This window comes from Lonchura striata, chromosome 2, assembly GCF_046129695.1.
Source record: "Lonchura striata isolate bLonStr1 chromosome 2, bLonStr1.mat, whole genome shotgun sequence".
NCBI lineage: Eukaryota > Metazoa > Chordata > Aves > Passeriformes > Estrildidae > Lonchura > Lonchura striata.
In genome coordinates this window covers 7594193-7621640 of record NC_134604.1, presented here as the reverse complement: position 1 = coordinate 7621640, position 27448 = coordinate 7594193, and the positions used below count along the sequence as shown (strand labels likewise).

The window sequence follows — 27448 nt, the reverse complement described above, 5'->3', positions numbered from 1 at the left end:
CAGGGGTTGGGACAGGTTGGGTTGGGGCTGGGACAGGGGCAGGGGCTGGGGTTGAAGAAGGGGCTGGGGCAGGGGCTGGGACAGGGGCTGGGGCTGGGATAGGAGCTGGGACAGGGACAGGGGCAGGGGCAGGGGCAGGGGCAGGGGCAGAGGCAGGGGCTGGGACAGGGGCTGGGGCTGGGATAGGAGCTGGGACAGGGGCTGGGACAGGGACAGGGACAGGGGCAGGGGCAGGGGCTGGGATAGGGGCTGGGATAGGTGTTGGGGCAGGGGCTGGGGGCGGTGGGCGCTGGGGCTGGGGGCGGCGCGGGGGCGGTCCCTCTCCGGGGGAAGCAGATAAAGGCAGGACGGCGGGGAGGCGGCGGAGGGCAGCAGCGGAGCTGGGTGCGCGTCCCTCGCTCACCGGCCGGCATCGCCCTGCCCCGAGCGCCTCTCGGAGCCAGCCGGCAGCGGGACAGCGCCATGGGGGCCGCAGGAGGAGGGCTGGGGCTGGCGGCCGTGCTGGCGGCCGCGGTGCTGTGCGGGCCCGGGGCGCTCGCCGGGCGCGTCCTCAGCGGTGAGTGCGCGGTGCGGGGCCGGCGCGGGAGCGCAGCGCTCCGGGAGCGGCGCGGGGCGGACCCGGGACCGAGCCCGCTGCCCGGACCCTCCGCGCACCGGCGGCGAGCGCTGGGGGCGCCTCCCGGGCGCTGCTGCCCCGCGGCGGAGCGGGGATGCTGCGGGGAACGCGGGGATGCTGCGGAGGACCGGGGCGCTGCGGGATGCTCAGCTCACCCCTGGGCCGGTAGCTGCGGGCTCCTGCGGCAGCCCCGCTCCTGTCCTGCCCCGAATTCTTAATTCTTAGCGCTGCTTCATCCCCGGCGCGCTCCGGCTGCGCTCGAATTGCTTAAAAAGATCGAGCGTCTTCCCGAGGAGCGTCCGTGCGCTGAGTTTTGTTGGCAGCCGGGCAGGGATTTTTCTTCTTTGTCTGCGATATTGTTCGGGAGAGGGCAAACTTTTATGAATGTGCGGCATAAAGAGTTTTGTTGTGTGTGGGTGCACCCGCAACTCTCAAAACCAAAAGGAAACAGTACTTTAGAAAGCTGTATGTGACACTGGAGCTTGGGTTTAGTTTAAGAGCTGTGGATTCCCACTGTGCAGTATACAGGTGCATATACTCAGAAATGGCTAAATTTAATGAAAAGACCCCTTTTAAGCTTACTTCGGTTCAGACCCTCCAGATTAAGCTGGCAGGCACTTGGGGTATGTTGCATGTGCCTATACATCCATGCATTTGCCTGGAAACAAAGATTTCCACACTCCACTCTGCTTGTTAGCAAGTTATGTGTGTCTATACGTGGGTAAGAACATGGCTCTTACAAAGTGTCTCCAGAACAATGCAAATTATTTGTGTACTATTGTTTCAGTGGCTGTAACAGTGGCATATCAACAAAACTTTTTTGTAGGTTATTTTTTTTGTTGCAAGCATTTGATTGCTGAATTCAGATAACTTTTTTAGTTGCTGAGGGAGGGCAGTCACTGGACCACTTTGATCATGCTCTATTTGAAGCAAGTTCTAATGATACAACTGAGATGGGCTCTTGGGCTTTTGGTAAAACAATATCTTCAGGAAATAATATCTAAGTAGCAGTACTTCCAACATTTTGAAAAAGCTTGTTTGCCTCAACAATAGCCTGAAACATTTAATATACCTCTGTTATACTGTGAATTATACTGGCTTATATGATGCATCAAAGTCCTAAGTATTACAATTTATATGACTGCTATGTAACATTGCTATTTTTAAGGAATAGTGAATATTAATTATCTATGAGATGCGTTTGGCATTAGCAGTGTCAGTGCAGGAATCCATGTGTGGCTGAAGAAACCCAGTCGCTTAATCTTAAACTGCAGCTTCTGTGTGTAGCAGAGACATAGGAAACAGGACCAGCTTTTAAAGCCATGTGTGATGTGTGTTTACTGCCTTGTCAAACGGTTCCTAGATGCACATTAGGCTTTGGGGGTTTTGAGAGGACATAGACTCTGCCCCATATTTCCCTGAAGCTTTTCAAATCATATGATGAGCCTCATGTCACTGTACTATGCTGATAATACTTGTCTAGTAGAGTACAGGAGAGGGTTTGAAGCCACTTACAGAAAGAACCATTTATGTACTATTATTTTATTTGTTGAAGTTGTATTCATTAGATAAAGGTTTCCTAGGCAATAACAACCACATTTATTTATTTTTGCTTATTGTAGATATTTTTATGTACTGGAAGAACTTTATTCTTCCCCTTGTTTCTTTCTTTCAAGGACCACACCCGTGTTCTGGGCCATGCACATGATAGATGTAGTACTAGCAGTAGCTGACATTATTTTAGGCAAGAAGTGGAACCACTGAATAATTGGGCAGTGTGTGCTGTCACCTCTTCTTACCTTTCTCTTGTATAAGAACTAGCAGTTTGGACTTAAGCAAGCTAATGCTTGAAATCATAAGTCTATATCTTAAACAGACCTATTCCTAAAAAAATTTACTTATGCTTCAGTCATGATTAATAATCTGGCATAGTAGGAAATTCCACTGCTCTCATTCCAAATAAATATATAGCTCCTATTACTCACCTAAGCTGTTTGTGAGACTGCTTGACTGCTGGTTGGACTTTGTGAAGAGTCCCATTGACTGCAGTAAGTTTGCAGCAGACCTAGCAATAACTGCAAAGTTGCTACCATTTTGATCACAGTATCAAGAGGACAGAGAAGAAAAGGCCTGTCTTTTTGTAATGCCATTTTTTTAAAGTAAAGAGTTTCTGCTGCTTTTTCCAAGTATGTTAATTTTCCTAGGATGTAATTAAAACTATTGTTGGCAGCAAACAATTTGCATTTTGGTGTTATTTCTTTGCCATCTTTAATTTGGGAAGTTTAAAAAGTGATGCAAAATGTTTTTTAATTTTTAATATATCTAGACAGACGTTTTGTGAGCAGTGCTCACAGCCTCCATATCCAACTAGTGTTGCCAGAGAATTGATTCCTATAAGAAAAAAACCCAAAGAAGGCTCAGGAGAAAGTGCTGAGTCTGCCTTGCTGTGCCATGACATCATAAAGTACATGAAGTGATGATAATGCAGTTTGCAAAGATGCAATTACTTTAAGTATCTATTGGGCAGGAGAGATGCAAGCTAATCTTATTACTAATCATTTAACAGCCTATGTATTAATCATAGATATTATAGCTTAATGACTGCTGTTTGTCTAGTTGTATTTCTATGGCTTTTAAAGTTTTGCTCTTTGCTACTGCTGTACATCAATAGCAGATTAAATAGTGATGTAGTATTTTAAAACAATATTTATCTATTTTGGTGCAAAAGTATTCGGATATATAAAACACTAAATAGGAAAAACACTTGGTGAGTCAGGAAACTACCAGAGTTTCCCCTAACCTACAGACTTTGTTGCTTCAGATGCCTTTAAGGAAGTGGATATATTCATTCACATGGCTTATGATAAGATTTGTGTTCTACATAAAGTACTGCAAAGTAAGCAATGTCTTCATGGATACTGGACTGACTAGAGATAACAAACCCTTTCTCAAAAGATGCATAATTTCATTTAATTGAATTTGCTTGGCCTGCTTATTACACCTGAATTTTGTCTGTCAAAGTGCAAGCATTTTCTCTAGATGAAACCTTCTACTGTGCAGTTGTAGGTTATTGGTTTTTTTGTGTGAAGTATAAGTTTCAAGATGCTATATCTTTTCAAATTCTGAGCTGCAAATATCTGATAAAAAAATGGCCATCTCATCTGTATGTGCAACAGGTGTGTGTTAAACTATTTTTGTTGGAAATATCCAGCATTTAGTTCTATACTGAAAAAGCTTTTCTTGGATAGGCATGCCCAGATAGTACAAGATTCTTTTGCTCAGTTGAAGGCCTCAGTAATCACTAAAGCTGAGACTCAGAGAGGTGCAGGAGAAAATGGGCATTGAATTCCCATGGACTCCTTTATTATTTCCCATCCTTATTCAGCTGTACTGAGCACTGACTTCTTGGGGACAAATCAATGAGCTGGGCTCTTAGAGTGAAATGAGGGGATGACTTTTGAATATAATACATATTTCTGCTAAACACACCTTGCTGCAAACCAAGAAATTCCACAATACCTTGTGGAATGAGAACCCATTTTTGATGAGACTTCTGATGGTGGAGGAGTCCTTCTGTGCAGGGTAGAAATACCCAAGTACTTAAATCAGTTTCTAGAGTCAGCTTTCTGTATTAGAGGTGACTCTCCTCCCCCTTTGTCAACCATGTATAGCTTACCTTTCCCATGGGTGAGAGTTGTGCAGGTTGGCCAGGCTGCATTTCTGTTCAGGGACAAGAAAAGATACATAGACAATCCTAGTGCTGTGTCTCAGACCAGCATGCTGTTTTCCCAGGAATACAGCTTTTTGCTCAGAGCATTTTGTTCAAAAATAGAAAGGCACTGACTTGGCTAAAGAGTCCAAAAGGAAATGCCTACCATGGAAGGAGCTATGGTAAAAACCTTGTGGAATGGTATAGACAGCCTGCTTGCTTTCACATGGCTTTTCTTGCTCCCAGAAAGAGAAATCTGGTTTCTTCCCTGGTCGAACTCATGTTCTGTACCTTGATTTTAACTCTGTGTACTTCAGGTCTGATCCTGTGTAGATCAAACTTCTCGATTAGAAGATGTTTGCAGAGGAACATACTTTGGTTCATAAAGAGTTCTTTATAAAGCATTATTTTTTCTGAAACTAATTCCCACAGTGGTTTTCTCATTGCAAATCTCTGATCAGCAGAGATGGTAGATGCTAATGTACAATAGGTAAGATGAAACAATCCTTTGATAGTAATTGCTACACTCTAATCCCATACTATGACTGGTCACTCACTAGTTGGAAGTTGAGTCTCTTGCTGAAGCAGTCACTCCTGCCACCACTGACAAACACTGGGACCTTCAGTTTCAAGCAATCTTAAGAAATAATGAGTCCTAACTAAAAAATTGGCATGTCTACAAGTGCATCTGAATGTAGGTGCAGGATCCAGTTGATGACTCGAGGCTCTCTTTATAAGAAGGGAAGGAAAAAGTTTGTATTTTAAGAATGAGATTAATTTCATTTAAATTTGGATTTTGAATATACTGCAGAGCTGCTGTAACAAACACTATCTGTGTTTGTTTTGTTTAATTGTCTACACAGGGAGGTCAGTAAGTCAGTTTAGGTATGAACAGGTTTTTGGGAAAGAACTGAAGTTTGGTGAGATTAATCCCACTACATGTAGTCTCAAAGACTACATATAATGTGAATTAACCTTTGAATTTTCTCTTAGTGTAAATTATCCTTTATAATATTTTAACATATTTTCTTCCCCTTAAACTTCCCCTCAATTTTTGCCTTAAGTAAACTGTCACCTATTTTATGATTCCATGTGGATTGACTTTTCCTACTTTCTTAGGAGCAGGTGAACGAGTAAGGCTTTGCTTCTAGGTTTCTCTGTTAATTGTGGAACTGCTTCAAAAAGAAAGCACTCCACACTCCTGAAATGCATAAAGGGTGTTACACCCTAGGAAACTCTTAAACCAAGGAAATTAATATAATTTGCACTCATATATATTACCTACACCTATTGCAAATACTTTGGTTACAAATTCATGAAACTGCGCCTACTTGGAAAAAGGACATTCAAATTTCACTGAAAATTACTGAGAATGGATGATGCTTGTTATGAAATATAATTGAGAAGGAGTAGGTTTTCTCTGTTCTCCTTTTTTCTTAATTTAATTGACATAGGGGGGATCTGCTGACTGGGGAGATTCATACTGAATATCAGGAATAAAGATTCTTCACCCAGGGGATTGCTGAGCACAGGAGCAGACTCCCCAGGGATGTGGTCACTGCCTGACAGGCTCCGTCACACCAAGCCTGGCAGACCTCAGGAAGAGTTGGCCAACACTCTTGGGCAAATGGGGTTCTTGGGGATGGTCCTGTTCAGGGCCAGGAGTTGGACTTGATGCTCCTTGGAGGTCTCTTCCAAATGAATGGTACTCTGTGATTCTATGACCAAAGTGTTAGTGAACTATTTCCTTCTAGAGGCAAAAGTAAGAAATAAGCCATCAGCAGAAACCGTAAGAAGTGCTTACATTTATGCCTAGGAGAAAACCTGTTGAAGGAACTGACTGATGAGTATAAAAGTGGGTATTTGTGGAAATCTGCTGATTTGGAATAGGAGAAAAAAACTATTTCTGCTCCCCTAGGCTGGCACACATACTTAAGACATTCAGACTACAATTTTTGTCAATTATGTCTATTCCACAGCAAGTTAACAACAATTTAGCTGCATAGTATGCCTATCTTTAAAGCTTCTGTGAATTCTGGTCTGGGCTTCATGGCTACACAGAAAACTATTGATGAATGGGCTTAATTTGAATTACAGAATTGTTTGGGTTGGAAGGGACCTTAAAGGTCTCATTCCAACCCTCTGCCATGGGCAGGGGCACCTTACACTAGACCAGGTTGCTCAGAATCTCATTGAACCTGACCTTGAACACTTCCAGGCATGGGACATCCACAGTTTCTCTGGGACAGTCTTGTCAGTGTTTATGCTTTTTTAATAAACTGTTGAAATTATGGAGTACTTGGTCTTCTTTAGGTTATTATATATAAAAATGTATTGTGTTACTGTGTTGATAAGAATTAAAAAAAAAAGAACAAAATCAAAACAAAGGAAGCTCACTGCTAACAGCTTCAGCTGTTAAGGGGGTGTTTTGTTTGGTTGGGCTATTTTTTGTTCTGGGGTTTTAAAGTTCTGGGTAAAATAATCCACATCCCAGAGCAGACTTGTAGATATGTAGAGCTTTCCAACACACTGTATTTCCTCTTTTGAATAGATTCAAATGGATGCCATTGACACTTGAGTGTTATCATCGGCCTGATTCTGTCCAAGTTTTTCCTTAAAAAAGGGAAGGCAATTGGAAACTTTAGGGGGTTGTTTTAGCACCTATGTTGCCACTTTTTGTGAACCCCCAGGACAGTGCAACTGTGAGCTGGCCCTTTAGAGAAGGAAGTGGCTGACTGCCATGGCAAGCCCTGTGATATACACCTGTAAATTCACATGATCAGAAGAAAGGGGAATAGTTATTACAGGAAAAGCTAAATGGATCTCATGCTTTAAATTTATGATGTGTTAGATAGCTGAAACCAGAACTGATGCCAAAATGAAGGCATGTTTCACTTAGAAGAAAGGAAAGCTGTCAGGGCTTTAATGATTTGACCTGGGGGAAAAAAAAAAGAAATAGTTTTTGGGAAATACTTTGGAGATTTTTTTTTTTGACTCTGAGTTATAATTTGAATAAGTGACTAAAACCTTTTCATAAAAATGGATATTAATTTTCCAGTTGAAGACACACTGAATTGGTTCACGTAATTGTAGTTTTCCTGCAATGGTAATTATGGAGGGTGAAGTATTGATTAGCTTCTAATGAGGTTTAGACATCAAGCTAGTTCTTTACATCTCTGTTATCAATGGCCTATGTTCCCTCCTTTGTGCACCAGGGCTAAGAAGCTAGGTACAAGAAATAAATGTGTGTTGCTTTCTTTGGGAAATGAGTGAATAAGTCTCATATCATTGCTGTGTGAAGATGGCAGCTTTCATACCCTCTGGTATTCCAGTTCCCAGTACACCAAGAACAAGCCTGAAGCACCACATCAGGGATTTTGAAAATCCAGAAAAACTTTTAATCTGCTGTGGAAAAGACAAATTCTCCCGCCAATTTATTCAACCTGATGAAGAAGATTTTGCAGGACAAGGAATCTTCCTGCATCCTCCCAAGACCTAAAAAAGAGGGCACACAGAGGCTTTGACAAGCCTCCCCAAAAATAACCTTCTTAGATCAATACTTGTCATAAGGGGTCATATGTGTACTCTTAACTATCCATTTTTGTTACCAGCAATCTTTCTGCACTGTGCATGGAAGCTCTCAAATCCAATTTTAATTGCACTTCTATTCAGCTGATGGCAACATCCAGGTGTTAGGAATGAGGAATATTTAATATATAAATGGACACTGCCAGGTGCTCCTTTGCACTGTCTCCTTTTTGATTGCTTGATTTTTTAAAGGTGTAGCTATTATGGGTCTATTGAGAACAGTTGTAATTCAGAAATAAGCCCATTCCCTATCCCCAAAAGTGCTTAGAAACACAATAACTGAACTAGTGAAGGCTGACATTAAGGTGTAGCCCCATTTTCAGCAATAAATGTACTGAAAATCACTTTCCATGGCAAAAGGACTGGACAGAACAAATGCATCTTGTGTAGCTTCATAAGCTGCATAACTGTACTAAATCTCTGTATAAATGATATAATACAGCAATTTGATTTTACTTAAAACTTCATCATCCCTGTTTATTTTTTTCTTTTTACAAAAGTTGTGTTAGTCCTAGAGACAACTATTTCCTTGGTGTCTAAAGACTTCTTGCATCATCTTTGCTAAGATATGGGATGGTTAATGGCTAAAGTTACATTATCTGGCCAGTGTTTGAGAAAGAATAGAAAAAAAATCCTATTTATCATTTTAGACTTCTTGTCTATGAATGCATCTATAACTTTCACTTGCCCAAGAATTTAGCAAGAAAGATACTCCATTGCAAGAAGTATTTTAAGAATGGTTGATGGATAGATGAGTTTTGCACAAGAGGTTGGGGGCAGCCTCCATTTAGACATGAGCTGCATGCTCTGATATGATGCACACAAGCTGTCTGCTGTGCATGTCTGCCTGAAGCACAGCTGCTGGATAGACAAATGTGGCCCTCAGGGTTTTTTATAGAAGCCATTAAAAATGACCTAGAACCTTTGAAAATATTTCACCCTGAGAGATCACTTAAGAAAAAACTGTGATAACAATTTAGGCATAATCCTTAATCCAGAATAAACCAGTAACAACTTTCTTTTCTCTCAGAAGGCTTGGTTATTAGGAGGATTGGAGGATAAATTACCTGCTAAGGTATGGAAGAGATTGCTATGAAGCTGTCAGTACAGATAAAGGCTGGCATGTGATCTGTACAGCAGATTTTATTTGAATGCATGTGGAACTCCTTAAACTGCTCAGGACTGTGAGCTGAGAAACATCAGTGGTTTGAACACTGACTCAGCTGGAGAACGATGTGTCTTCAGTGTTACAAACTTTGGGAGAGAAGATGGCAACTTGATTTTATCATAAATGCAGACAGAATGTAATTATGAAATGTTATCACAGTTTATTTTTTAAAAAGTAATATGAATCATAAAAATTATATTTGGTGGATGGATGAAAATATGATACAGTAAAACATCAACAGCAGTAACATAATATAGCAAAATATGACCAGCAGCTGAATCCAGGCAAATTCTGACTGGATGATGCAAAGACCATCTGACAAGATGCATCAGCTTTGAAACAAAATGTGATTAAGAAAATTTATTACCATTTAGTCTCTTCCTGGCCACATTCTGGACTGCATCACTGGACTTGGTGTCCCTCTGACATGGGGACAGGTGAAAACAAATTGTGCCCAGTGTCCTGGATGCTGGTTAGTCATCCCTGAGGTCACTGCACTCATGCAAGCTCAAAACCAAGACTAGTCTTCATAGCACAGGCAGAGAATATTTTGGTCAATTACCTTAAATTTCTGTTTTGCTATTTCATTATCTCTTTAACTTAAGTCCTTGTGTTTTTATTTGTCACTTTGTTTTCAGAGGTCTCCATCAGGATCATGCTGCTCTGGTTAATGTTAAATATTTCACACTTGTTTTTGCCAAATGCTCTTCTGATTTTTCTGCTGAATCCATTGCCTTGGGGAGAAAAAAAGTCAAAATACAAAAACATAATGGAGTTCAGTACATCAGGTTTTGTGCATTCATTTTTGTCTCTCTTCACATATGCTGTGCACATGCAGTGGCTGACCTAATCTAGGTGGATGTTAATGGCATCAAATCCTGGATTGCATGTTAGTTTGTAAGGTTCAAGAGGAAGAGGAATGGGCTTTATCAGCAGGGAGCTTATCTTCTACCTGATATCTTCAAAGACTCCATCTAAGCAAGGTGTGTCACTCAAAATGACCTTTGTGCCCCCCATGGGCCTGCAGGGGTTTAGTTTAGTAATAAGCCTGATGCTCTTAGGGAGAGAAATCTTTGCCTGGGTATTTTATCAGCAATTTTGCTTCTAAATGACACTTTCCTGTAACTTCTGTCATGACAGTAATCAAGGAACCTATTATTTGTTTAATGAAGATTTGTTATTAAAACATAATGGAGATATAACTGATTGAAATAACAGCTTGCAATTTGCTTATTTATTTGTTTCTTGAATTAGATTTTTTTCCCCCTGTAGAATTATCTGCAGAAGTATTTTAATGAGTAATTTAGTTTAAAAATACTTTTTTTTTTTTTTTCCTGAGGCTGTGAACATTCTACTATGGAGCTTCTGTGAAACACCCAAAGATGAAAATTGACCCATATGGATAGAAATGGTAGCTAGCACTTTCTGGAGCAATCCTGTTCACTTGCTTTCATCAGCTAATGGGATGATGAGACAAAAAAAAAATAAAAGATTATTCACATTGCATAATATCTTAACATGATTCATTCCGATAGTCTTGCTTACAAATCTAGTTTCTATTTAATTGTGACAGGAAAATTAGAACTCAATTTATAGAGCTGAAATAACAAAATGTTGCTTCAGAACTAACTGTGGAGTCTGCAGAAATATGTTAGAATAAGGTAAAGTAGCACATAGTTGATATTTCCATACTTGTCTGCTGTACAATGTTGTCCATTCTGTCATTTTTCAGCGGTAAATTATTTCTGCTTTGTAGTTCAGAAATTAGTAGCGAGAGGGAAAAAAAATGAAGCTTTAAAACCTGACATCTCAGCGTGTTCCGAGAAGAGCACTAAAATGTCAAATGATTTGCCAGCTATTAAGGCACAACTGCAGATTTCCATTAACACATTTATCTGCCGTGGTGGAACTGGTTCAAAGTCTGCTCAAAAGAAGAAAGAAAAGATTCAGTGTAGGTCACTGCCTAAACACAGGGATTAAATTAACTAGAACAAGAGAAATTCACAGCTTCTTCCAGAAACCTTACTGCTCTGCCTCACACGCTTCATTCACACTCTTTGGGTCTATGGGTCTTAATGCCAATTATTTCTTTGTTTCTTGCTGTTTTCTTTGTTGGTTTCTGGACATATATTCTCACAGAAATGATCAGCCTGTGAGGAAGAAATTATTTCTTTTACCACAGGTAGAGAGAGCAAAAAATGAAAGAGCAGTAATTTAGGAGTTGGATTTCATGCAAATTTTAATTTGTTCAATTCTTTCATGTTGTAAAACTTGATTTTAGAGTTACTTAACCCTGTCCAAATATCCGCAATAAAAATGGTGTCTTTAAAAATTATTCTGGTCAGTTTAAGGGAAGAAAGAAAATTTCTTCCACAAAGCTTCAAGATTTTAACTTGGAAACCCTTGGATAGAAATTAGGCCTTCACATCTAAATTCTGATGGCTCTGAGAGGACTCCCTGCTCTGAGTGCACAATGGTGGCAAGCTGGGCACATATTAGGGGCTGCAGTAGCTCTTTGCCTTTGTGCATCACAAATGCTTGTCATCCTCCTTGCTGCTCCATACAGCCTCAGCTGGTTTCCTTGGTGTGGGCGATGGAGCTGAGCATTGATGCAGCCCCTGTGTTGGACAAGAACACAGCACAGCTTCTGGATACCAGCCTTGGAGCAGGTCAGAAACAGCACTTGCCATGACTCAATGGCCTTCAAGGTCTTTGCCAGGATTCTAAAGGATTCTATGATTCTACCTGAGTCTCCAAACAGCAGCTGGCTGGCAGATGAGCATCCTGAGAAAGCTCAGCTGGGTAGCCAGCAAGGATCCACTTCTTCTGCTAGAAGGTTTGATTCAGATTTTGGGAGAGTCACAGAAAAGCAGAGGCTGTACATGAGGACAGAGTGTGAGGGGAGCACCTGAGAGACGTGCAGGGATGGGGAGTGGACTGTGTATTATAAAGGCAAAGATGATATTTTCCCATGAGAGGGAGGAACAGCGCAGGAATTATTAACCATAATGATCAGCTTGCCCACTGCAATTGGTTGAATATTCCTGCATGACTGAGACTGTGACCAGGATATTTTGACACCTGAATTTGCTCATAAATTACTACTTGATTCAAGGAGAAGTATGTGCACAGAATGAAAGGAGTAATGGGAGAGTTTATTTCAAAGATTGTCTGGGAAAATAAAAAGAGCAAGAGAACGGACAAAGCTTTCATCCTCAATTTGCATGTACATCTTGAATTAATGCTTTGAATCCAATCTTCAGCTACAGGGAAAGGTGTGGTCACTTTTCCTTGGAAGTGATTAATGTCCTGAACAATTCAGTGCTCGGCTTTGGATGTTTGTGCTGCTATATACACATGTGTACTCTGGCAATGAGCCATTGCCACTCACCCAGCAGTGAGGGTCAAAATGTTGATCAACTCTTCCTGCCCTGTGCACTCTGTCCTGTCAGTGAGACAGATCTCCTGAGGAAAATTGATCATGCTAACAAAATTGGAGTTTCAGCACTGTAGAAGAAGGGAATGATCTGGGATGTCACATGGAGGTTTTGCTCTTGCACTTCCCACTTTGCAACAATTTAGACTTATCACTTTGTTACCTTGATTATAGTAGTTCTTTTGGTCACAAAGTCTAGGAGGATGCCCTTTATTTCATGTGAATCTCTGTTAAAAGCTCTGTCCCTTGCTTCTTCAGCACCACTGCCCAGCTAGGACTATGGCCCTTGCTACATTTATTGGGGGCAAGGCTCTTAACCTATATGAATAAAGAGAAATGCCAGGAAGAAATTGGGGCATACATTGTGTTGTCAGGATGTTATCAGAGAAAGTCAAAACTGGCTCTCTGCCTGATCTTGGAGCCTGTTTTTTTCCATACTTGTGGCACAAGTTTGTCAGACTGTTCTTGTTCCTGTGTTATTTTGGTACATTAATTACTGATAAACAACTAAATTTTCAGAAATCTGCCAAGGTAAGAATGAGATTAAAAAGTTGCTTTTCTTCCTGATAGTCCTTCTCCAGATGAACTTCAATAGGGTATTATAAAGTGAAGATGTCAGAGTTTATTTTTTTTTTTCAGGAAAGATTATAAGACTTGTAGGAAACCCGAGAAAGTTAAGCATAGTATCTGCCTACTGCCCCTATAATGTAGCTTTCTACAACAGAAATGGTCTCAAAACAATAAGAGTTAGTTTCAGATTTAGCTAAAATTCAAGAGCTTGTCATGTTTTTCCATTCCTATATGAATGTATCTTTGATACAATCTGCTTGTTCTGTGCAAGTACTTGAAACTATGCTCTGTGCAAATACAGAGATGTCTTTGACTCAGCCCTTGTGCTGTCTGCTATTGGAAATATCCTACTTATTAATACAAAAATGAAGCAATGCTAATGTAAAAAGAATGAACTTTATGTAGCTTTAAAGGTTTTTATTTACTTTGATGTTTACTCTTTGTGCATAGAAAAAAATTTCCTGGGAAAACATAAATATAGATGAAGTTATGCGAGGATGTTGCTGTTTCCTAGTGACAAATTACATTTTTTTTTAAGGTGAAACAGGATAAGTCTTGTTCAAATGTTATTTACATGAGTCATGTATCTGGTTTTGCTTAAAAATGACACTACATACAAGATTTTCAAATGCAAATCTGATCTAGTACAATAGACTACTGAACTTTGTTCTGGTGTGGCTTTACCTCAAGTGCTGTGAGCAGTTTTGGGTGCCTCAATATAAGAAGGATATAGAGCCCTTAAAGAGTGCCCAAAGGAGAGCTATGAAGATGGTGAAGGGCCTTGAGGGAAAGCCGTATGAGGACTCACTCAGGTCACTTGGTCTGTTCAGCCTGGAGGAGACTGAGGGGAGACCTCATTTTGGTCTTCAGCATCCTCACGAGTGGGAGAGGCAGACACTGATCTCTTCCCTCTGGTGACTGTGGGAATCCAGGGCTTCCCTCTGGCTGCCCTGGCAGGTCTGGGACCCTGGCAGGGGTCAGGAACCCCCCTGGACAGAGCCCCCAGAGACACTGTCTGTCATCTCTGTCCATGGAAAAGAGTTTTCAATCTTACAGCATGAATTACCAGCTCTGAGTGTTTGATATAAGCAATAATTAAGTGTGGCATGGGTGCAAAAGTAAAATTTTAGGATTCTAGATGAGGGGTCCAAAGGGGACAAGATGGAGGAAATTGGGTGTGTCTTGTCCTTTTTCTCCTTCTTCATGCCCTCCATGTCTCACTGTGGTGTTGGCATTTTTCTGTTGGTTCAGGCTGGGGACACACTGTCCAACGTAGGTGACAGATATTGGCACGTTATTGTAAATGCAGCCCAGGGAGTTTCTGGTATTTAATGTTTGTAACATCCCACTGAGGGCAGAGCCCCACACGCTGCCCTGCAGGACAGAGCTGGGCAGGGCAGCAGAACATGTGAGAGATAAACAGAATAAACAACCTGGAAACCAGCACAGACCAATTATGGCTTCTGCTTTGGCAGCGGGGCTTGAGAGACAGAGACTTTCTACAGTCTCGGAATCATCAATACCTCAGATTCCAACAGTGACCAGTGACAGGACCCAAGGGAATGGCCTGAAGCTGTGTCAGGAGAGTTTTAGACTGGGTAGCAGGAAAACGTTCTTCCCTTAGAGGGTGGTTGGGCACTGGAATAGGCTGCCCAGGGAAGTGGTCACTGCATCAAACCTGACAGAGCTCCAGGAGCATCTGGACACTCTCAGGCACAAAGTGTGACTCTTGAGCTTCTTTTCACAGGGCTGGGAGTTGGACTCCATGGTCCTCAGTGATCTCTTCCAGCTCAGCATGTTGTGTGATTGTCAAATTTTCCAGTAAAATAATGACTTTTGTTGATTTCTAAACAGTCTAAATAATGCCTGGTAGTTTTTGTTACTTTGGTATCCTTCAGTCATTTTTCCTCAACAAAATAAATTTTCCTACTTTTCTTTTCCAATTATAGATTTCAATAGGGGAAAAACTTGATTTTAGTTTTTTTAAGAGATGGTTATATTTAGAAGACTTCTGTCCCTGAATAAACATACTGGATTTCAGTTGTGGCTGATAAGTGAGTGTGTTAATTCCTCTTCTTGTATATCTTGAAAAAACTCTAGAGAATCTTAGCAGTTGAAAATTATAATTATTTTTCCTTTTGAGGAAACAGACATATATCTTTCTCAGACAAAGAACTGTAAGGAGCAGAGTCTCTCCTCCCATAGACCTTTACAGGTTGTACTTAGGCACATTGTAGTGAAGAGTGGCTGATTTTCTCTCATATACAGCCTCTCAAGGTTAACTTAGGGGATAAAAAAAACAATTTCTTGCCACTAAACATGTGTATTTAAAACTTTTATTTTTAAATTGAATAGCTCTGATTATACAATAAAAGTGAAGTTGGTTCATTAGTATGAAATAGTCAAGGAAATACCCTCCGAAAAGATCCTGGCTATAACAGAGTCCTGATGGTACAGTCATTATGAAGTAAAGAATATTATTCTAGAACCTATTGGGAATTTTCAGTGTTTTGGAGAGTTTCACAGGCCACAGCAAGATGGCATAGATTCCCATGAACTGTGTGCTATTAGAAATTTAAATTAGAGCAAAGGACTTCAGTGGTGCTAGGTTATCACCATGAATCCTCTCAGGCAAAAATCTCCCATCCTTCACCAGCATATGCATTATGTGCTTATTCTTTTCTTGCAGCTTTGATATTCATTGCTGTACTCTGAGCAGTCCCATGGTTTTGTTTTTCAGGCCAGAAGGTGTGCTATGGGGCCTTCAAGCACTCGTGTTACAAACTGGCCTATTTCCAGGACTTGTCTCGGCGCGTGGGCTTCCAGGAGGCCCGGCAGGCTTGTGAAATCGATGGCGGGGCTCTACTGAGCTTGGAAAGTGAAGCTGAGCAGCAGCTCATAGAAAACATGCTGCAAAACCTCACCAGATCAGGCTCCGGGATTTCTGATGGCGACTTCTGGATTGGGCTGTGGAGAAGTGGGGATGGACTGGCCACTTCGAGTGCTTGCCCCGACCTCTACCAGTGGGCTGATGGAAGTATGTCACCTTTCAGGTAAATGTGTGAAACTGCTTGTTGAGAAGGTTCCACGGAAAGGGATGGAGCCTGAAATGACAAACCTTGCTTTATGGCATGAAATTTGTGGCATCTCCCACTTGATTTCTCCAGATGAAGGGTAGCTGGCAATCGGGGTTTTGAATTTGAAGCTGTGATAGGATGGCATTGTGTGGCTTCATCCTACAAATTTCTTTGCTCCCACACATTGAATTTGCCTCTGCATGACATTTGGAGGTTGTTTTGCTAGACACAGAGTCTTTTGGGTGTGGTCTGAAAGCAGGCAGGTAAATTCTGCAAGGCTCTGGCCACCTCCAGCCACCAAATAAATTATTGTGAGGTGCTTAGCGTAAATTGTTCTGTTTCTACCCTTTTTGAAAAGCCTTTAACTTCCTGATGAAGCCAAAGGCCAGAGTAGCAGCAACTCACAGAACTCAAGACAAGGGGACAAAAACGACTCTAATAGGGAGGAAAGAAGGAAAGGGTGTTACTTCTGCAGATGTGCTTTGCTCAGAATTGTTTTAAGATTCAGAGATGTTTGGCTTGGGCCTTTCACAGAAGGGTTGTGGGAAATGCAGGATGTCTTGAAGAGGATGAGACTGGGTTGATATTTCTTCATTGATACAAACTCTTTTCTTTTTTTTGTCATCCTGATGGACCTTATCTTCAAAAACTAGAAATTGGTACACAGATGAGCCTTCCTGTGGAAGTGAAGCCTGTGTGGTGATGTATCATCAGCCAACTGCAAACCCTGGTCTGGGAGGGCCATACCTTTATCAATGGAATGATGATAGATGCAACATGAAGCACAATTTTATCTGCAAATATGCCCCAGGTAGGTAAAACTGAAGTTATATTTCACTGGTGGGACATTGTCTTGTTTGTGAGGGAATCTTCAAGTATCTTTTGACCTGTGGTACTGGTTCCTTTGGTGCATGCCTGAGCTGGCATTAACAGGGGATATTATATGTCAATAACAACTATTAAAATACATTTTTAATGCATTTAAATAAGCCTGTTTATATCTAATAAGAATTATTTCAAAATTAGCTACACTATCATGCATTCTCCGGGATTTTTTTTATTTAATTAATTCCCTTACTTCACAAAGAGTTTTAAGTGTACAGTTTCTACTTTCTAGGTAGGATGACCAAGACATCTTGGTCCTCCTGTAGAAAATATTGCACTGTCCTTGTAGTTGCAGCCCTGCCATTTATACCAAATTATGTGTGGTGGGTTTTTAAGAAAGTTATGGCATGAGGAAGGAAGTCCAGAATGGCAGGAAAAAATTTCTGCATTCATGCATGTAGACTTAGAGAGATGGGAAAAGCAGATGCATGCTAGTTGAGATGGTGACAGAAAAAACAGATCTTAGGCAATTTGGCTGCACTTTCAGACATGACATAAGTTCTGTATATGTCAATAGTGGAAAAATGAACTATAAACTAGAACATGGTGCAAACCCAGAAAGGATGTAAAAAGTAAACTTTCCAGTTTGAGCCTGTAAAATTTTCTATTCTTGGTGGTACTTAAAGTAAATAAAAATGTGTTTTTCAGCAGGATCATGCAAATGTTTTCAAACAACTTTTGGTGTATTTGTTTTACAAAACTAAACTAAAAGTCAGAATTCATAGGAAATTATGGATTTATTTCATTTATTAATTAATAAAAACTCAAGAAGTGCCCATGGGAATCTCACGAGGTTTAACAGACCAAGTCCAAGCTGCTGCTCCTGGGTCAGGGCAGCCCCAGTACCAATCCAGGCTGGGCATGGACAGATCCAGAACAGCCCTGGGGGAAGGACTGGGGGTGCTGGTGGGGAGAGGCTGGCCATGCCCTGGCCATTGGCAGCCCAGAACCCGCCGTGTGCTGGGCTCATGCCAAGCCCCGTGGGCAGCAGGGCAGGGAGGGGATTCTGCCCCTCTGCCCCGCTCTCCTGAGACCCCACCTGCAGGGCTGCATCAGCTCTGGGCTCCAGCACAGCAAGGACAGGGACCTGCTGCAGCCAGGCCAGAGGAGCACCGAGGGGAGCAGAGGGATGGAGAGATCTGCTGGGAGGAGAGGCTGGGAGAACTGGGGTTGTTCAGCCTGGAAAAGGGAAGGCTTTGAGATTACCTACTTGGTGCCTTCCAGTCCCTGAAGGGAACCCACAGGAAAGATGGAGAGAGACAATTTACAAGGGTCTGGAGTGCCAGGACAAGGAGAATGGCTTCAAACTGACAGAGAGTAGGATTAGATTAGTTAGTAGGAGGAAATTCTTTGCTGTGAAGGTGATGAGGCCCTGACACAGGTTGCCCAATGAATCTGTAGATGCCCCATCCATGGGAATGTTCAAGGCCAGCTTGGATGTGACTCTGAGCAACCTGGTCTAGTGGAAAGTGTTCCTGCCCATGGAAAGGGGTTGGAAAAAAGCTATTATTTAAGGTCCTTTCCAACCATTCTATAATTCTATGAAATCCTACTCTTAGCAGCTGTTTGAGCTATGTAATTCTGCAGTTTCCTTCTGCCTTTCTCTATGCTGATGATCAAAAAATAATCACTCTCTTTGTAGAGGTCTGTCTGTAGAGATCCAGGCTATTTTGTTCCTCTGGTTTTGGTGGATACATAACTTTTTCACTTTCTGGTCACTTAATGAGGATATTAACAGTAATATTGCAAGCAAATATTAACTATTTGGCAGAGTTGATATACCGACATAGTTTTGGCATACTATCATCCACTAAATCTGTTCCTGCTTTTGAAATTCAGTGGTTATCACTCCTTTATGATGATCAGTAATCATCCTAAGCCTTTCAAGGAAATGTGACAATTTAATCACTTTTAGAAGTGTTTGAAATATTTTGAAATAGGCTAACAAAATAAAATTATTTTATGCTGTTAAAACCCCAACATTTTTATGTCAGAAATTGCGGGCTTTATTAAAATGATTTGGTTTCAGGTGTATTTCCTAACTTTAAAAGGAAACACATTTAAATTAGATAATTATTCTGTACTAGTGAACTACTTACTATTCTTGTTGAGATGTGATAAAAAATTTCTTTTTCTAGTGCTTTTGCCATCTGAGAAAATGTTGGGTGTTTTGGATTGTCAGGAAACAAAGTGATAACAGTAACAATGAAAATACATTTATATTTCTTTCTCTAGGTAGAAGTAGGTTATTAGTTTATGATGAGGCATATAAGGCAAACAATGTATAGGTAGATTATTGTTAGTATCGACATTGTTATGCAGCTAAATAAAGTACTACTGAATTGTCGCTATTTATTTTTCAAAGTATGGGAATTGTGCTCTTTAGCAAAACAGACTATTCTCCAGAAATGTATTTTTCTGTCACATGGAGGAAATGAGTAGATGCAGAAATGTATATAAATAGATATATGACATTTCTTTCACTGCCTGAAGAAAGTTACAAAATGTTTATAGGAAAATTACATTTGTGATCTCAAACCAAGTGAGACTTACAAATGACCTTTTTCCCCCCTCAAATCACTGTAAAGGCTTCAATGTCACCTCTTACGAGTGCAAAATGCATCCATTTCACCAGGAGTGCTAAAGTGCCACATGCATATTGAATTTCAGTTTATTATCTGAGTATGTTGTTTTTCACAACTCTCCTGTCTGTATTCAATATGTGATACCAGCCACAGGCCAAAACAGCTTGTAGGTGACTCTGATAAAATTGCATCTAATTGTATCATCAGCAAGTCCAGGACAGTCCTCATTAGACAGCCTTGCTCAAGCAGCAGCTACGTTTCTGGTAGACACTTTTATTTTTCCAAGCCCTTCCTTGACAGTGTTTACTGTTGCAGTGTTCAGTCTGGCTTTGGATCATATTGATCATTCAGCAATCTTAAATTTAATTATAGGTTGGTAATTGCAACCAGATTTAGTTCTTGTCCAGCTCCTGTAGGTTTGATTATGCAATCAAATTAAAAACTCATCTCCTCTTCTGCTCTCAAGAGACAGTAGCTCAGTTCTTTGGGGTATCTTGGTGTCTTTCTTTATATAAGGCCAAATGTAGCTATTTTTTTACCAGAGCAGGTGAAATAATTGTCTTTATTGCTATTTTAATTTCTTCTAGCAGTCTGTATTTATCAAGACACTCAGAACTGTAGTTTCATAGCACTATTATGATAGAGAGAACTTCATATATTTTAGAACTGTCTGCACAAATGAAACTTTGGATATGTTAGGCACTATATTCAGCACAAGAAGTTAGGGTTTAACTATTAGCCATTAAATCAGTCCCACCAAGAATTGAAACTAAACTATAGCCTTCTTCTAAGGAGCAAAAAGTATGAACTAGAGGTGATTTAACACTAGTCTGCAAAGAGTCTTTGGTAAGAAGATGAAATGCTGAAGAATTAAGCAATTATTGTTTGGGGAATGTATCCGTTTCTGTGATACTGCATGAAAAAAAATGGAAACATCTGTTTTATTGCACACATTTTTCATTCTTCAACAACCAATTTCAAATATTGATTTAACAGATAATGTCTTAGAAAAAGAATTAGGAGACAGAGCAGAGCCAGAATACGGTAAGAAATTTTGACACATTAAATTCTGTTATGTTGGTGAATGCATAATTATAAGGATAGCATTCAAGAGCCTCCAAAATTACTCAAGTTTAACAGGCACAGTTATGAACTGGAACATAGGAAAAATGAATTCTTCAGACAGCAACAGCTACAAATATATGGCTGTTGTTCAGAATAGCATTGCTTGTAATTTTTCTTCCAGATATAATTCCAATTTTGTAATAAAATCCTGTTTACATGTATTTTTAATAAATCATAAAAAATATTAATTTTAACAATATAAATGAAAATGTAATTACTATTAATTTATTTAACAACATAATGGCCATATTTTTTACTGTTTTCCTAAAATGTCTGATCTCCTTTTCAGATATTTTTCCAACAGTGCCAGCAGGAAATCCTTATGACACAAGCAAACCAGAAGATCAGTATCATATTATTGCTACTGAAACAGGTAATGTGTTCATGTTGAAATAGTGCTCTGCTCAAAATATTAACAATGGAATTAAATATTTCAGTTTCCATTTTTGTCAATAGGAAGAAACAGTCTGGTTCCTTGGGAAGAGCCCTGAAAGTACATATATTTGAATAAAATTTCAAGAGTCTTAGTCCTCTTAGTTGCTGTTGAAACAAATTATTTCCTTGTCTCTCCAAACTTAGAATAAACACCGTGTCCATAGCTCCCCAAGGTACCCTGTGTTTTTGGAAAACCACATGCTAAGAGGAGTTCAGTGCCTTGCTGAGATTCCCAGTAGAGATGACACTTGATATTTGGGAAATGGGTGCCTACTGCCCAGATTCTGCAATGCCCCTGGCTGCTTCATTCAGCAATTTATCTTCTGAATAGAGCCCCGAGGCTCAGGAGGAGTTGTAGCCTGGGTTTGCTTCAAGGAACTGAACATGTCTAAGGAGCAGCTCTGGATTTTACAGGGTTGCACCATGGGATTATGTTTGCCCACTGGTTGTCTGGATTTGAGCCAGCTTCCTAACTGGTGTTTCCATTATTTGTAACTCCAGAGGAATTCTTATATTGAGGAACTCTGGTTTGTAATCAATAATTCCTTTTAATACAAACTGTGCAAATGAATATTCACATTTATTCTTGCTAGAGAAAATATTTTCAAAATAGGACAATAGGTAAACAAATCTCCACAATTTGTACATTAAATATGTACTAGTACAGAACATGGGCATATAGTTACTGGGAAAAAGTACCCTTCTGGAAGCTGCAGACCTCATCCTCTATTGTAGGCAGATGATAGAGTCTCTTCTTGTACCTTTTCCCACTCCTTTTGTGCAGGAACCTGCAGTGGAGCACCTTTAGCTCTCCTCATTAGTCAAGGAGAGGCTTTATGTGTCCTTTGAGAAAGTGAAGAGCCAGGATCATTCCTCCTGTGGTCCTGCATGGGCAGGGAATCCACATACAAGGGACAACTGAGTCTACAGTTAAAATGGACCGTAAAAAAATTAGGCTGTGAGATGTATTCCATTAAAACACTTGAATTTTGGATTACAAAATTGGAAAATATCAGAATTGAAGACCTGAAGATATGTTTTGCACATAACTCAAGTGCTGCTTTATCCTTGATACTGCTGAGTTCTCTTTGGAGATCTTCCTATAGAAGGAATATATGTGTTCTTTTGTATAAGTTAATGTATTCCTGGTATTTTACTCCCAATTTTTACTCACGTGGTTAAAAGCTTTTCAACATGGGAAACATTAATGAGAACTTTTATCTTGTAGGTATAATTCCAAATTTAATTTATGTTGTAATACCCACTATACCACTGCTGCTGTTGATACTGGTGGCTTTTGGGACTTGCTGTTTCCAGATGCTTCATAAAAGGTAAAATATACTCATCCATAGTGGTTTTATAATGCAGAATTCATATTTCCTTTGGCAAGCTATTCCCACTGAAAGACTGCTTACATCTGTCCCCAAATATGCAAATACACGCCTTTTCATCTATTAAAATGCAAGTAGCTTACAGCTGTTACAGCTGAACATTCACCTTCAGGCTTTTCCACAACATGCTGAAATAATTCCAGGTCTCAAAGAATGTTGCTGCTGGGACTCCACCTGTTTCTGAAGAAATTCTCTTTGCAGACCACTCAATAGCCAGGGCAGTTGTCAGCACTTTGGCTTCACCTCTTTCATTGTGATTACCACCTGCAAAGTACCTGGGCTGTGGGAAATTGTAGAGGGGTCCCTCATGGATACAGGGTGGACCCAAGGACTCACTTTCTAAGCTAAAGTAAGAATTTACTCCAAGGACAACCCTAAGGGCCAGCAGCTGCTTAATCCTGTTCCACTGCACATACCATGCAAACAACAGATGGACCACTGGAGCACTGAAATTGAAAATGAAAAGCAAAAGCTTGCTTTGAGCCACATACTAGGGCGATATCCTTTGTGCATCATGTATGTGCTAAAGAGGATGCATAAAATAAATAGATATGTATTCATAGCTGTGGTATCAAGCAGGGTTACTATTATGCAAAAAAGAAACATTTCAGCCTTTTAAATACAGTATAATTTGCTTCATGTTTTAAAATTCTTTGGACTTTTAATTTTTCTCAAAATATGATATATTTACATAAAGACATGACAGCATATAATTTTTTTTTCTGAACTAGTATTTCTGAAACTCTCAAATATCATTTTTCCTTTAGTTCAGGAAGTGTTCTCAACTTAATGTAATCCAGAAGAACTTAAACGGAAATATGTTTTATAAAAAACTTCTGTTTACATAACATATTAAGAATAATAAGCAGATTTGTAACATGTTTTCCCTCTTGAAGAACAGGAATAACTAAAAGGAATATGATATCACGGTCTTAAGAAATTTTTAAGAAGGTTCCTCCTTGCTTTTAGCTCTTTATTTTTTCCTTATGATTTTTACATAGTATTTCCTGCCAATAGCTGCAGTAACTTATTTCAGGTGAGAAGACACTCCAAATGTGAAGACTGTTTCTGTCTCTATGAGTGAATGTACAGTGATATTTTCAGTACTCCTTGGTATCATGCCTCATTGAAACAAGTAGCCATAAAGAGCAGACGTTATGAAGTCTGCATAACAAACTTAACTGTGTTTTTATTTTATGCATTTTCTATAAAGAAAAGGAAAATTAACACTTTTTAACCTGTCTTATGACAGGCAAATATAAGCCTGTGAAATGTTATATATAAACCTCACCACTGAGGCTGCAGAAGGTGGGAAGGTCAAAGCAGAAAAGAGTAGTAAAATAATAATATGTATAACACTAGCAGTTGCATAGGAATTGAATTCTGGAACCCTTATGACAGTGGCCCTGGATTTCTTGGTAAGTATGGTACATCTTAGTAGCTTTTCTGGCAGGTGTTTCTCTTCTGAGAAAAGTTTCAGCCCTTGAATACTCCTGGGAAAGCAGTGAGAGGTTCATGGCCCACTGAAATCAAAGTAGTGTTGACTTCAGTGGGCTTTGATCAGGCCTTTGATGCTATAGCAGTTCATCCAGAAATAATTCATCTGAACTTCCAAGACTTCAAAATTGCATGATGCAGATATTGGAAATTCACCTTGGAAGATTTCCCTTTTTTCTGTTAGCTGTTAGTTTGATAGATGAAATGACAAAAAAATGAAGGACAAAATTATTTTGGTGCAAAACACGGTTCTTTTTTTTATTGTTTGGCTGTTTTCCACCTACCCCACCCCCAGAATGTCCAATTTGAGTTACAGCAAAACCTTTAATTAAAGAAATTAAACAATTTTAAAAAAGCATTTAAATTACCAAAAATTAAGTAATTTATGTTTTGAAACAAAATTTTGTTTTTTAAAAAATATTTTCCTATCCATTTTCAATTTCCACTTACGACCTGCCTTGCAAGCCATTTTGGCTCATCACAAATATGCAGTTCTTGGGCAAAAAACAAATCAAAAAAAGAAACAATCACTTGAACTTATCATCTGGACACTGTAGAACTTTAGCAAAGGGATTCTGTCCTGCTGGGGAAGGAGGGATCCCCAACTTTCCACATGAACCTGACTTCTCATTCTTTTTTAGGCTTCCACAACATGGTGACCTTTCCTCTGAAAGCCACAACCCATGGCCAACCAGGACATGCCTAGCTTGAAAGGTCATGACTAATTTTGCCTGTCATTGGGCTCTTGAAGGGTAGTAATAAGGCAAAGCAACACCTCGTCCCTGTAGCTAGCAGAAATTATCAGCTCATTCATGCTTAGATGCTCTCCCTTTCATTTCTTCCAGGGAAGCAAGGAGAAACTGCTTCAAAGACCCATCTCCATTATCATCTGAATGCCTTGCAGAAAGTTTAAATTCCAACCTGGTATATTTCTCAGTTTCTATGATTGCATTTGATGGTCAAAACACTAATATGCTCAAAACACCAATAACCAATTTATTGCATCTTACCTTTGTCACTAAAATCTGTTTCCTGAACCAGCAGTGAAAATCAGCGTAGGTTTGCTGAAGATAACCTCATTTGGTACAGCTCTAGTTCTGATCCAAGGTATTTAGAAATTGTTCCTGCTGTGTGGCAAGGACTCTCCATTCAAAGCCTTTAATCATTAATTCTGCCTGCTTTCGCTGGGTTAATCTGGAAGGAGGCAGTGACTTCGTTTCTTTAAGAAGGAAGATCTGGAACCACTTGATTCATTGCCATTGCTTTGTTTATAGCATTGTGGCCTGATCTAAAGTCCACTGAAGCCAAAGGGAGTCTTTTCAATCACTCCAATGGGCTCAGGTACATAATGCAGTACTTTGTGGGACTTCAGAGGTAAGTCTGGAGGGACTGAAAACTACTGCAGCATTCAGCACCCTCGAAGTACATTTTTAAATCAACTCAGACTCACTTAATTTACACACCAGGAAAGGAGTAAAACTGAATGTATAGGACTGTTGGGACTCTTAGGTTTCCACCTTACAGAAGTAGGGCTACTTCTCCTCTTCTGGTTTTTACTTAAATGGAAAAAAAACCCCATCAGTGTGAAATACTCTATCCAGAGATTGAAGCATCTTCATTGAAATGGCTCCTGAAGTGGCTCCTATTTCAGTAGTCTGCAGTGCCCTGTCATATGCCAATCCAAGGGAGGGAAGATGGTGTATTGTGGCAGTTGTAGCCATGTGGAAATACTGCCATAAACTTCCAGGGTGCCTCAGAGCAAACACATCAGCAGTATTGCAGAGCAAGTACTCTTTGGAACCAGTTTTATATTTTTATTTTTTTTTTAATTGAAAAAACACCAAACACAAAACCTACTATTGACAGTTTTGACTGAAAACTAGCCTTAAGGAAGCTTTCTACCAGTCATTCATTGCTAGGAGTTTGATTCATGTGCCATCACTTCATGAGGTGTCAGGTGAAGCCCAGAAAGGAAGGGGCTTGCTGGTGCAGGATGCTCAGTGAACCCATTGGTGTCCCAGGGTGGGCAGGGGTGTGGTACCCACCGGGGTGGGTGGGCTGCACCTTGGGCATGGATTTGGAGGGGTGTGGGTGCTCTGCTTCCCCCCAGACAAGGGAAGTGCTCAGCTCCCACCAGCCCTGGTCAAACTGGATCCTCTGAAAAGTCTACTCTGTATCAGAGGTACAGAGTTGGTTGGATGGGAACTGGAAAAAAAAAAAAAAAAAAGCCATCCAGGCCAATTAAATACAGTTCCTGGGAGCAGCACTGCTAAGTAGGGTGGTCTGTTATTTTTGGTAACAGTGCCACTGTGGGTGGGGAACCCACACTGTGAAAGCACCAAATGTGGCCTTGAGATTGGAGTGCTCAGGTCTGATCACAGAGCTGAATAAGAACTGCAAAGGCACACATGCACTGAAAATAGTTTATATTTTTATTTTTCAGTAAAGGAAGAACAAAAACCAGTCCAAACCAGTCCACGCTATGGATTTCAAAGACGCCTAGGAAGGACAGTAGCATGGAGGTATAATGATTTAGTGACTGAAAACAAAGCAAAAATAACATTTTGCAGTGAGGCTGTATTATAATGTCATCAAAGAACATTAGCTTGGAATGGCTTGAAAATGCAAAGGATCTACAAGAATGAACTGTAAGCTCCCCCTTGAGGCAAATGTTCAGATCATTTTTATATGATGTTTGTTTATTAATTTAGTAACAAAATATGCCATGCTAAATAAAGGGTATGTGTTTATTTTGCTAAGAGATGTAAGTTAGCTAGCTGTGAGCAATGAAATGAACAGAGCATTTGAAGTTTTTATGGGGAAATATTCACAGTGTATGTCAGTTTTAAGACTGTTTGTAGTTAAACAAACCTCTGTTTCTTTTAGTCTCTCATGCATTGTATTGTATAGTCAATGTACAGTAAATGGAACTGACAATTTTACAGTGTAACAATTATTTATCTTTGCATAAAAGTTTGATACAAAATATTTGTTTAGTATTTATTTGCACACTTGACACAGCTTTTGAACCTCAGGAACAAATATTATTTTATTAAATAATGATATGGTTGCTGACATAAACAGTCACCATGTTGTGACATCAGCCTGATGTGGCAAAATTCAAGGATTCATCAAAGTCCTTTGCTGTCATAGAATGAATTCATTTTGCCAGGGAATGACTATAACTTTTTGTCATATTGGCCCAAGGTCAACAAAAATAACTTGGAAAGTGATACCTCATTAACAGTGTGCCCTTTAAAAGCAGCTATTAATTGTTACTTCAGTAAACTATTTTTCTGATGGAAAAAAAAAAACACAGTGGGCAAGATTAAAATTACTGTTTCAGTAAGTCTACATAAAAAGACA

General features: G+C 40.0%; 1 protein-coding gene across 1 annotated transcript; it reads left to right on the top strand.

Moving 5' to 3' along the window:
* The first annotated feature begins 462 nt into the window (after positions 1-462).
* Positions 463-26662, top strand: CHODL (chondrolectin). The gene is made up of 7 exons (XM_021532455.3): positions 463-556; positions 15828-16140; positions 16818-16975; positions 20631-20678; positions 21049-21132; positions 22423-22525; positions 26526-26662. Exons 1-7 carry the CDS (start codon positions 463-465, stop codon positions 26608-26610), a joined length of 885 nt encoding a protein of 294 aa, XP_021388130.1. The 3' UTR covers positions 26611-26662.
* The last annotated feature ends 786 nt before the right edge of the window (positions 26663-27448 follow it).